Source organism: Lampris incognitus, chromosome 2 (genome assembly GCF_029633865.1).
Source record: "Lampris incognitus isolate fLamInc1 chromosome 2, fLamInc1.hap2, whole genome shotgun sequence".
Lineage (NCBI taxonomy): Eukaryota > Metazoa > Chordata > Actinopteri > Lampriformes > Lampridae > Lampris > Lampris incognitus.
This window is the reverse complement of record NC_079212.1, coordinates 4,963,270-4,975,485: the sequence shown is the minus strand read 5'-3', so window position 1 is coordinate 4,975,485 and position 12,216 is coordinate 4,963,270. Positions and strand designations below refer to the sequence as shown.

The following is a 12,216-nucleotide window of genomic DNA, read 5'->3' as shown; positions in this document are numbered from 1 at the left end:
TAGAAATAATCCAGAAAGGTCGACCATCACCCACCTTGCCATGATTGGTGCAAGCTACCAAGAGCTACCAAAGACATTCTCAGATTAGCAGCTAAAGTGAACATCAGTCCAACCCCGGATACCTGCGTGCCACCGTTTCTCTGAAAACATTTGGAAACACACGTATTGACCTGCAGCTGAGTGAATACTTGCATACATGTCTGAGGTAAATGAACATGATAGAACAAACCAGTATACGTACAATGTACAGTACATCCATCCATCCATCCATTATCCTCCTCTCACGGTTGCAGGGATGCTGGAGCCTATCCCAGCAGTCATTGGGTGGCAGGCAAAGAGACACCCTGGCCAGGCCGCCAGGCCATCACAAGGCCGACACATTCACACCTAGGGACAATTTGGTATGGCAGATTCACCTGACCGGCTAACTTTGGACTGTGGGAGGAATTCAGAGCATTCAGAGGAAACCCACGTAGACACGGGGGGAACATGCAAACTACAGAATAGTACCATCCATCCATCATCCATGATTATCCGAACCGCTTATCCTGCTCTCAGGGTTGCAGTGATGCTGGAGCCTATCAGTCATTGGGCGGCAGGTGGGGAGACACCCTGGACAGGCCACCAGGCTGACACACACACACACACACACACACACACACACACACACACACACACACACACACACACACACACACACACACACATTCATACCGAGGGACAATTTAGTATGGCCGAGTCACCTGACCTACATGTCTTTGGACTGTGGGAAGAAACTGGAACCCCTGGAGGAAACCCACGCAGACACGGGCAGAACATGCAAACTCCACAGAGGACAACCTGGGACGACCCCCCCCAACGTTGGACTACCCGGGGCTCGAACCCAGGACAGGACCTTCTTCCTGTGAGGCTGCCGCACTAACCACTGCGCCACCGTGCCGCCCACTGCAGTACAGCATATACAAAATGATCTGACGGTGTTGAGCCTTCATTTGAATGACAGCCCGCCGTGGAAAGAAACTTTTCTATGTCTGGTTGTTTTGGGGTACAGTGCTCCGTTAAATGATCAACCAGTGCTCATTTAAATGTTCGTTTTAATTCAGTCGAACCAGAATTAAATCGTTGCAATCCGTTTTCTCCTTTATCGACGCAACATCGAGGTCGCGGTGCAACTTGGATTGGGTAAAATACCAGCGCGTGTGTGACTACGTGCTCAGTGGTCCGTCGTGGATTTGACGTAGCAGGTTGTCTCGAGACTCGAGGTTGTTCTTCGGCCGTGAGAAAAAAAAAAAATCTAAGATGGCGTCGGAAGACAAGTGATGATGGTGATGCTGGTCCGAAATTGAGCGGCGCAATTACCCAAAGGCAGAAACTCTCACATATGATTAAACCGGCCGTCTACATGTTAATGCGTCGCGCCGGGCGTTTGGCGGAACGGAATATATGGTGACGCGAGACGGAAAACGGCCGACTTTGCCGGGCTAACAGTAGCTAGCCAGCCGGACCACAACAGTTGGCCGACGTTAGCTAGCGTCAAGCTAGCGTTAGCCCGTTAGCTAGCGTTAGCCGCCAGTCATCACAACAACAACAACAACAAGAGGGAGGACGGTCGTCGCCAGCCCCTATCATTGCCCGGGACATCGGGGTGTCTAAGGGACGGGTCAGTCGCGGGGAATATCGCTTTTTTAACGCACACAAAGTTGTACCGTTGTTAACCATGCTAACATTTACCAGACAGGGGGGATATTTGGTTGGCTAGTTAGCAGGCGCAGGGACGCTGCCGTTGGTGTGGGACGTTATCTAACTTAGCACTTGGCTAACCTCGCTCAGATAACGCTCGCCAAGTTTTTCTTCGCTAGCGTCCGCCAGCAAGGTAGTGGGTTACATAGACCGCGGGGAGGTGCTGAGAACGGGCGGAAGGCAAAAACCAAGGCCGCGATGCTAACGCTGGTTAGCTGTCTTAAGCAGAAGTAAGCCATGACTTGGGTTTGAATCCAAGATACTTTACATTTTACCACTGCGCCGAGGGGGGAAGAGCAAATCCCCCCGTGTCGGTCCGTCACCGTTAATAAACGAGGACACGCGTTTTACACCTGTGTGCCCACTGCTTTGTCAAGAGTTGTTGCACGCTAGCAGTTGTGAGCTACCTGGTCTTTCTGCTGGCCCATATGTCTTATCACACGATGTGGAATAACGTTGTTTGGCTTCTCCAAATTCTGCGGCAGAGTTTTTGAGGCCTTTTAAGTGTCAAACGGCTTGGCACGAATTCAACCTTAGCCCACCTGCGAGTGGTGATGCTCTCCTCTTGGCCTTCTTCATGCCAGAGTTCGTGGCTTCCACGCCATTGTTTGTGTTTTGGGCCTGTGAACAGTCGGAGATTGGTATTTGACCCACATGTAAAAAGAAAGAAAAAACTCCCCAGTTTTAAGTTTATTGGGTTTGGTATGAATGTCAGTCTGGAGCTGATTTGGTGGTGAACTCTACATATACTAGTTGTGCGTGGTTTATGTAATATGGCATGATTCAGTTACTTCTGTGCAGGGTAACACTTCAACACTTTAATAGTTCAGTTATTGTCGTGGGGTCTTTGTCTTTTAAGCATCACTAATAAATGAAATGTTTGAAGTGTTGGTTTTTTTTATTATTTTATTCATTATGAGCCTTGGTAAATTCAGCAGGGCATGGCGTTTATTTTGTTTAGTCTGTGGTGTTGGGGGAGGGGTTTTAAACGGCTACCAGTTGAAGACAAGAACTCCTCTTCCTGCTTACATTTACCTCAGGTCTGGGCATTTCTTGAGCATGTGGAGAGCTGGCTTTTTGTGGACGCTAATTTCATCGACGTAACTAAAGGTGTCTGTGTTATGACTGTACAGTGTTGCACCGGGTCAGGAAGCTTGCTTTTGTCAATGAATGGATGGCTTGGCCTAATTTGGGGGCTTTGTAAAATTCTGTCTTGTTTGACATTGTAGGCCTACTTTGTGAACCGTTGAAATTACAGTCTTCTGTGAAACTTACTATTATTTGTACATTTTAATCAGTCAACACCATGTAAACCTAAATTACACGAACTTGCATGCTACCAAGGGAATTTAGGTCGGTTTTCTTCTGAAGAAAAATGTGTTTGTCAGTGAACACATTGCGTGTGGTTAGGGGTTAGTTGTGTGGTGCGCAGTCATGTGGATTTACAGCATTTTATTCAGTCAATGAGATCTGCTCAAAAAGATGGGCCTTTGATACATCGAACCCCATGACATGTTACGAGACAGGCTAAGATATTGTTCAAGTTGCAATTATTGTAGTATTTTGTTTCAGTTAATCGTTTGCATTCATAAGCCTGTTTTGCATTTCGGAACTTTTTGTTTCTAGGGCAATGGAAGGGGAAGAGTTTGTACCTCCACCGGAGTGCCCAGTGTTTGAGCCATCATGGGAGGAGTTTCAAGATCCCCTGGGCTACATTGCCAAGATCCGTCCAATTGCAGAGAAGTCTGGAATCTGCAAGATTCGACCTCCTCCGGTAGATATTTACTCATGTATTAAGATTGAATTGAATGTGTACTGTTTTTACTTCAACATTAAAATAATTTCTTCTTACATTATTGTTTAGCCTAAATTTTTTTTTATTACATCTCTGCTTCTCTGTAGGACTGGCAGCCTCCTTTTTCAGTGGAGTTGGATAGCTTCCACTTCACACCCCGTATTCAGAGGCTTAATGAGCTAGAGGTATGTTTCTGTTTTTTTTAAATAGATGTGCATGGCTGAAAGGTCACTATTTCTCTTTTGTCATTTTAATCATGTTATTCTGACGCTCTACTCACTCTAGGCGGAGACACGAGTGAAGCTGAATTATTTGGATCGCATTGCAAAGTTTTGGGAGATTCAGGGATCTTCTTTGAAAATCCCAAACATTGAAAGGCGCATCCTTGATATTTTCAGTCTGTCAAAGGTAAATTTGAACTGTGTTTACCTAAAGTGTAAACTTTTTATATAGAGGAATAGCTTTTTCTTGTTTTGCATCCATATTGCATCCGCAGGCTGTCATTCAAATGAACGCTTAACACTGTCAAATAAATCCAACCATATTATATATACTGTGCTGTACATTGTACATATACTGGTCCGCTCTGTCATGTTCATCTACCTCAGGCATGTATGTAAGTAACCTGCCAACATCTATTTCAACATCTCTGATATATTCTCTGCACCATTAAACTTTATCACTTCTTATTTCGCCTGTATATATGTCAAACCTTGTGTGTGTGTGTGTATGTATGTGTGTATATATATATATATATATGTGTGTGTGTGTGTGTGTGTGTAAAACGTGGTGGCGCAGTGGTTAGCACAGTCGCCTCACAGTAAGAAGGTCCTGGGTTTGAGCCCCGGGGTAGTCCAACCTTTGGGGTTTTCCCGGGTTGTCCTGTGTAGAGTTTGCACGTTCTCCCCGTGTCTGCGTGGGTTTCCTCTGGGGGCTCTGGTTTCCTCCCACAGTCCAAAGACATGTAGGTCAGGTGAATCGGCCGTAGTAAATCGTCCCTAGGTATGATTGTGTGTGGGGGTGTATGTCGGCCCTGTGTGACAGTCTGGCGGCCTGTCCAGGGTGTCTCCCAGCCTGCCACCCAATGACTGCTGGGATGGGCTTCAGCATCCCCACGACCCTGAGGGCAGGATAAGCGGTTCGGAAAATGGAAATGGATGGATGTATGTAACGTGCACAGATAAATAGACTCGCTAGCTCTTGGCTAACGGGTCGGACCCTTTAGTTGACTGGTTAATGTAGTCGCCCGTGGTGCGGGAGACATGGGTTCGCGTCCCGGCTATGGCAGTTCCCGGCTTCCCCCCCTGAGTTTGCTACATTGGTGTCAGAAGTGGGATGCTGAGACCATGAGGCCATCGGAAGCGTGTGCGCCCAGAGGCGTGAGGGAGCTGATATGCTGAAGTGCTGGGACGTGCTTACGGAAGGAGGGGGGTAGTGTAACGTGCATGGATAAAAAGACTTGCTAGCCCTTGGCTAACGGGTCGGACCCTTTAGTCGACTGGTTAATGTAGTCGCCCATGGTGCGGGAGACATGGGTTCGCGTCCTGGCTGTGGCAGTTCCCGGCTGCCCCCCCAAATTTGCTACACACACACACACACACACACATTTATTTATATATATATATATATATATGTATATATATATACAACCATCCATTTTCCAAACCGCTTATCCTGCTCTCAGGGTCGCGGGGATGCTGGAGCCTATCCCAGCAGTCTATGGGCGGCAGGTGGGGAGACACCCTGGACAAGCCGCCAGACTATCGCACATGGCCCACACACACACACACACACACATATATATATATATATATAAAATCCAGTGAGTCAAGTAAATTCTTTATGAGACAGTACAAGCCTGTTTCATGCCATAAGCCATTATCAGCTGTCCTTATTGCAGTCATTGCTCCTTATTTGTTGAGCACTTTCCCTACCATTGAATGTTTCTTTAAACAAAGTTTTATATATATATATATAATTTTTTTTTATATATACACACACACAACACAACAATCATAAATATAAAGATTCTTGTGTTGTAGTGTTAAGTACACAGAGCCATGAAACCAGAGTCATATTCCATGCATGTGCAAATCTACATGGTCAATAAACATGATTTTGATTCTACTATACATTTCAAACACATAGATGAATGAATTGGTTTTATGTTCCAGATTGTGACTGAAGAAGGAGGGTTTGAGATGGTCTGTAAGGAACGACGTTGGGCTCGTATTGCTCAGAGGCTTGGTTACCCAGCAGGCAAAAACATAGGCTCCCTTCTGCGTTCGCACTACGAGAGAATCGTTCATCCCTTTGAAATGTTCCAGTCTGGTGCCAGTCTGCCGGTAAAGCTATACATGCACTCCACTCCCTTGCATTAGCAGGAGTTATTAGAATTGTGTCATGGATGCCCTTTAACAGAGCTGAATCAAACCAAACTTGACTTTTCCTATGACTTGAAAAATTTCTTCAGAAGTATTTTGACAAGCTTGTGTTTTATCTTTCCCCTTTATTTCTAGCACTGCAAGCCAAAGCACTATGATGGTGAGGATGTGGAAAAGGAGTATAAGCCGCACTCCATTCCCTTGCGTCAGTCAGTCCAGCCCTCAAAAATGAGCAGTTACGGGCGCAGAGCTAATCGCTGCCAGCCAGATGTGAGTGGGAGCTCCTATTGCCTCTGTGATTGTCATTAAATCACTGCCATTATCTCGATCATCAGTCTCTAACCTTCATTACTCGGGTCATTTTAATGAGATGTCTAGAATTTTATCAAAGATCTGATGCTACGATAACTGAGTACATGCCCTTTCTTTTGTTTTTTTTTTGTATATCTTAATCCTTAGTATAGTTTGCTTCTATTCTTCCTTATATGTTTACATTATTTGCATGTACTCTGTGTCAGGTTCAGTCCAGTCTTTGCAGAATCAAAATGTGAGTCTGATTACTTCAAAATCAGACCTTGAAGATTTTATTGTAATTGGAGCAAATTCCGATTTTTAATGTGTCCGAGCATGACTGGATGACAAAAGTTGCATTTAAATTATGCCAGCTGTAACCATGAGCTGTAGTAGAGCTAACTGTTCAAGTTAAGTGCTCTTTACTGTGCCAGTTGGAATCTCTGTGCCTCTGAATTTACCTTAACAAATGCAGGACACTTATACTAAACTGTAGTGTAGGAACAAGCAATGCTGACCTTAGATTTAAAATGCAGACACCCTAAAAGCTCTTTGCAGGCCAGGGAGTGGATGCCTTATACCATCATAGTTAGAGTTCAAAAAATGGATTAGATTTACAAATTGTTAAAATAATTAAAAAATTAAATACCTATGGCACATAAACAGAATCTCTGTTTTAAATTTGTGATGTGGAGCAAGACATTTTTAACAGCTGTATACTAATTGTCCTGAGCTATAATTTGGCTCTGAGTCGATTTCCCCTTTGACATCTGAAGTGAAAGTGGTGCTCTTGCCTGGTAAGATTTAGTTTCATAAGCACTCACTGTTAAAAGTAGTTTGTCACATTGACTTATCCTGTGATTACTTTATCAATGACATTTTCTGCAGGGCTCATGACCATAAGACACAGAAAAATGTCCTTATTGATATTAATTACCTATTTCCTGTGTCCTGTTAATCAAAACATTAAGTGTTTATTACTATCCTAGCTCCATGAATTATGTGGCAGTGAACTTCATGTTGTCTTTTTGCTGATAATCTATACTTGATGAAATTGAATGCCATTTCCCAGTACAATGAACCCATTAATTCCATTTTCAACATCATGTCATAGATGCACGCCCTCCAGGTAACTGCAGGGCACACCCTCTTGTTAATAACGCTACCAGTATCTCAAAGGTCCATTCAAAGTACAAAGACAAAATTTCCAAGCTATTTAGGTGGCTTTGGGACTTTCAGTGGCTATATTAGTGTAACTTAAAAATCAAAACTCGAGGTTTGAGTTTTTTATTTTTTTATGGCACACAGACAGAATCTGCCAAATGTCGAGACAAATCTATGTTGTCTTTTAAAATGTATAAAATTTTACGAGCTAAACTAATAGTTCTGTCCAGCTTGTATCTCACAGTGCTCCCAAATTTTCCACTACATGGGCATTTGCAAGTCTCTGGGAAACTAGGAGCAAGTATGCAATTAGCCAACTCTGGCTGGTTTGTTTTAAAGTGCAAGTAGCTCATATATATGGCTGTGATGCACAGGATTCACCAAGTATGTGTAGCTGTCACGTTATAGTTTCTTCAGTCATAATAGTAATAAGTTGAAATCGGCAACACATTCTACTGGCGGTGAATTGGTTTTGAATTGATCTAAACCATTGTGCAGCTACATCATACACATCATTTCCCTGTCTTTTTCCTCACTTAGTAGGTTGAACCTCACCACAAGTCGGTGCCGAGTCAACTTGACATTTAAGCCTGATGATAGGGCTTTGCATGGAGATCCATTCTTTTAAAAATGAATGGACTGTTGGGATATAGTATGTTGTGTTAACAATTTACATGTTCCCCTCCAGTGTTTTACTTGATGTCACCTTGTTGATCAAAGGTTTATTAGGAAAAAATAAATGGACACGCCCTCACTTCTCAAGAGCATGGGTAGATGTGGTGAAATCATTGGTGCATATAACATTTGTATTTTCGTTACCTTGTCCTGGTGTATCAGCATTAAAGGAGTGTATGTGGAAGATGTGATGTTGCACTCAAGAACGCATCCTACCAAGCTTGCAGTCTGTCCCTCCATGCTGCTCTGCTTTTGCCTGGCTGTTCTTTCATTCACTTCCTTCCCTTGCTCAGACAGTAACGCCAAGAAATATGTATTTCATGTGCTACATGCTATCATGAAACCACTTTGTGTATGTAGCTGGTACACAATGCAATCTGACCCAGTTCACTGTTTATGTCATGCTCCTAACATATGCTTGAGACTGTTCTTTATTTTCTTTTACTTATTTTTTTGCTCTAAACTCCCCGTGTCACCTATCCATTATAGTACATCTTTTTGTTTAGATTACTCACCTATGGATTATGGACTTATTTTTGGTACATTTATATAGAGCATTTTTCATACACAGAATTGATATGAATGGAAGAAAAACTTCTTAGAAAGATATTTTTCAAGACTCATCTCAGGACATTCAGATACCTCATTACTCATCATAACATATGAATGGCCATGGATCGTGTTAAATACTGTACATTCTGTGACCTTGGCATTGGTTAGCCTAGCAAAATGATTTGGATCTCATTTTATGGCTGTTTGTGGGCCCACAGATTAAAAACGGAGACCTGGTTGGCAAAAAAAGAAAAGCCAAGAATGTTTTCTCTTAACATTTAATCCTGGCCTAGAAGACGTATTGGAAAAATATTGGTAATGGCTGTCAGTTAGTCTGTCGGAGGATGGAATCAAAGTTTGTGAAGTTTGATTGACCAGACATGCAGTCGGAAATGGACTGATGGACAAGTGAGGGAAGAGAGGACAACATGCTTTAATTTTATTTTTTTAAGACAAGGTGTTTATATTAAGTGTATGACACCTCAGAGTACTTGTATAGGTTGGTATCACTTATATCACTTATAACATCCCTGAAGTGAATATATATGTAACGCTGCCCGTCACTTCATTTAAAGACTACTCATTAGTCCCCAGTGAGAAGGTGAGCCAAGCCTTGTAATTGTGAGTAATGCCGACCCCTTCTGGGTATCTGAGCTGGAATTAAGTCAAGTCAAATTTATTTATAGAGCACATTTAAAAACGACCCACGTTGACCAAAGTGTAGAACAGACCACAGCAGGTAGCTAAAACAAATACAAGAAACACCGACATAGATAACAAGGCACATATCTCGTAGGCACAAATAAACAACATATGGGCATAGGCACACGTCAGAAATAAGCCACATTAGGAGGATTCAAACTGCTAGAGAATAAAAGTAAGTTTGGAGCCGGGACTGAAGAGTCGATGGAGGGAGGTTAGATCTTATAGGGAGGGGGAATGCTGTTCCACATTCTAGGGGCTGCAACTGCAAAGGCGCGGTCATCCCTGAGCTTACGTTTAGTTCGCAGAACAGCCAGGAGTCCCAAGTCAGCAGACCTGAGGGACCTGGAGGTGGAATAGAGGGTTAAGAGGTCTGATATAGAAGGGGCCAGCCCATTTAGGACTTATTAAACAAACAGGAGAACCTTAAAATCAATTCTGAACTGCACAGGCAACCAGTGGAGAGAGGCCAGTATAGGGGTAATATGGTCTCTCTTCCGGGTACCTATCAGGAGCCTGATTGCGGTGTTCTGGACCAGTTGCAGGCGGGACAGGGACAACTGACTAAAATTAACTACACTTACCATTTTTGAATTTTTCGTCATGATTTCATTAGTCGCCATGAATCGTTTCTAGTTGTATTTTGAACGTAAGAAACTGGTATCTGGAGTTGCCAAAACCTCAGGTTGTTTCTTTTAAGTCGATACAATAAATGTGATCCCTTCCTCGTAACTTGTCCCTGATGATGTTTTCCCTGAAACTACTGGTTCTGTTCTTCCCTGGCTCTCCCTCTCTCATCCCTTCTCCCCCCTCTTGTCTTAGTTTATTTTTGCTGTTATTGTCTCCCCTTGCAGGGTACAGAGGATCTGGCCCCCCATCCTCTCACCACTGGCTCTCAACTCATCTCTGCGGTACTGCCTCCTGAGCACACGAGCTCACTTTCCACCCCTCTCTCTCTACCCACCTTTTTTCCCCTCCTGCGGCTATCTAGCTTTTTTTGTTTCAAACTAACTCAAAAACCCCTTTTTGGTAATCTGCAGTCATACATCAGATCGGTGATTTTCGTCCAGTGGGTTGTGACCCAAAAGGGGGGACACACAACTTTTCTGATGGGAATGCAGACAAGTTCATATAATAAATAAGTTCTGCTAGACTTTATCACCAATCTCTGAACCTTTTGTCTTTAATTTGAAAGTTCTTGTTGGGTGACAGACCTGTCATTTGCTGTTTAAGTCGCTCAGAATTGAATCGGATGGACACAAAGCTCCCTGAACTCTGGAAATCGATGTCTCCCCATTCCTCTGCCATTGTTCTCCAGTTCTCATCGAAGCTATTTATTCCTTGTGGATTTGCGCCAACTGCTCTGAATGCCATCCATAATTCCCTCTGAAAACATGAGGTTCAAGAGAACCAAGTAGTCTCAGGGTAGAAAAAGATGTGTGGGGGGTGTTCATTTATTGTCACACTCGTGCTTAAACTCTGGTTCAGAATTTGGATGGCTTAAATGCTAGGCCGCCTGTGCCCCCTTTACGCTTTGCTGTTTTGCCTTGCTGTCTGCTTAGTACTGCAGCATTATTGTGTGGCAGCATGCGTTCTTTTGGAGTGCACCTTTCACTCTTAAAAAGCCAGTAGGGTAAGTTTAGCATTCTCTTAACACCGTGATGTAGTCTGTTGACATTGTAAAGTATTTAGAAAATGTGCCCTGAAGCAGCAAGGTTATAAAAATACACCTTTTTCATTTTTGAACAAGTAGGTGTTGTAGATTAAAGGTCAGAACATCTACTAAAGTGCAGTTCCATTGGTAAAACTTTTAAATAAAAGGTTCATGCATGATGGCAAGTGATGTTTTTTATTTTTTTATTATTATTATTTTTAATCTCTGGGTGTAGCTGGTGGTAGTTGCATCCTGTTTTCGTGGGGCCTATCCTTGCAGCTGTCACAGTGGTGTAGGCTAACTTTTCCCTTCCCCTCTAACCTAGAATAATCCTTTTTTGTGATGCAGTGCTATGCTCTTCTGTGACACTTTATGGTCTGTCTTTGGCCTAGATGCCTGCTTTGCTCTCTGTGTGCTTGGAGAGTAGTTGTGGTTTGTCCACATGACCCCATGCTGACTGTTGAACTCTGCCCACAGCCCGAACCTACGGAGGAGGACATAGAGAAGAACCCAGAGTTAAAGAAACTGCAGATCTATGGAGCAGGTCCTAAGATGATGGGACTGGGTCTGGTGGCCAGGGACAAAGGAATCAGGAAGAAAGGTAGGCATTATCATCCCCTTTAAACCGATCTTCTCAATTAATGCTACTACAGGTGTACAGGCTATCAGTCTAGCCAAGGACAGTCAACAAACACTATGGCTAGTCTAAAACATTTATTCTGTTGGTTGCTAGAGAAAGTAAAGCATATATTTCACCACCATCTTGTATGCGTCAGTGATTGTTGCGGGCCATCCCTGATACTGAACACTCCACTGCTCCTCTTGCAGACGATCTGCCTCAGACTGTTACTATCCGGGACAGTGTGCCTGCAACAGCTGTCACCCTGGACAACACCTCAGCCACTGTGCAGCCACTGGATGTTCAGGAGAAGCCGTGCAACAGGAGCACGTCCACACCCCCTCTGTCTGCCTCTAGTGTGTCCATTAAGGCAGAAGTCAAGAAAGAGGAGCCAGAGCGGGATGGTGAGAAGGACGTCGATGAGGAGAAAGATGATGCAGATGGACCCTGCACCAAGATGACGATGAGGCTGAGACGCAACCTCAACAACCCTCAGTTTGTAAGTAAAATGCTTCTGTTGGTTGGGTGGGCTGACCTCATTCACATAAGGTGAAAGTGGTGAGTTATTTATTTGAACTTTCAGGTGGCACAGTGGCCCAGTGGTTAGCACTGTTGCCTCACAGCAAGAAGGTCCTGGGTT

The 12,216-nt window shown here is 43.7% G+C and overlaps 1 protein-coding gene across 3 annotated transcripts in view; it reads left to right on the top strand.

The window, feature by feature from the left end:
• Positions 1-1,233: 1,233 nt before the first annotated feature.
• Positions 1,234-12,216, top strand: part of kdm5c (lysine (K)-specific demethylase 5C) — a 35,835-nt gene continuing 24,852 nt past the window's right edge. The window contains exons 1-9 of one of the 3 annotated variants that reach the window (XM_056302190.1): positions 1,234-1,660; positions 3,367-3,514; positions 3,643-3,720; positions 3,821-3,943; positions 5,710-5,880; positions 6,055-6,189; positions 10,158-10,214; positions 11,435-11,558; positions 11,786-12,075. In XM_056302190.1, coding sequence (XP_056158165.1) covers positions 3,371-3,514; positions 3,643-3,720; positions 3,821-3,943; positions 5,710-5,880; positions 6,055-6,189; positions 10,158-10,214; positions 11,435-11,558; positions 11,786-12,075 — 1,122 coding nt within the window. In that variant the 5' untranslated portion in view covers positions 1,234-1,660; positions 3,367-3,370. Of the gene's footprint in view, positions 1,971-3,366; positions 3,515-3,642; positions 3,721-3,820; positions 3,944-5,709; positions 5,881-6,054; positions 6,190-10,157; positions 10,215-11,434; positions 11,559-11,785; positions 12,076-12,216 lie in introns of all 3 variants that reach the window. The other 2 variants (XM_056302189.1, XM_056302191.1) reach the window with 2 other exon arrangements.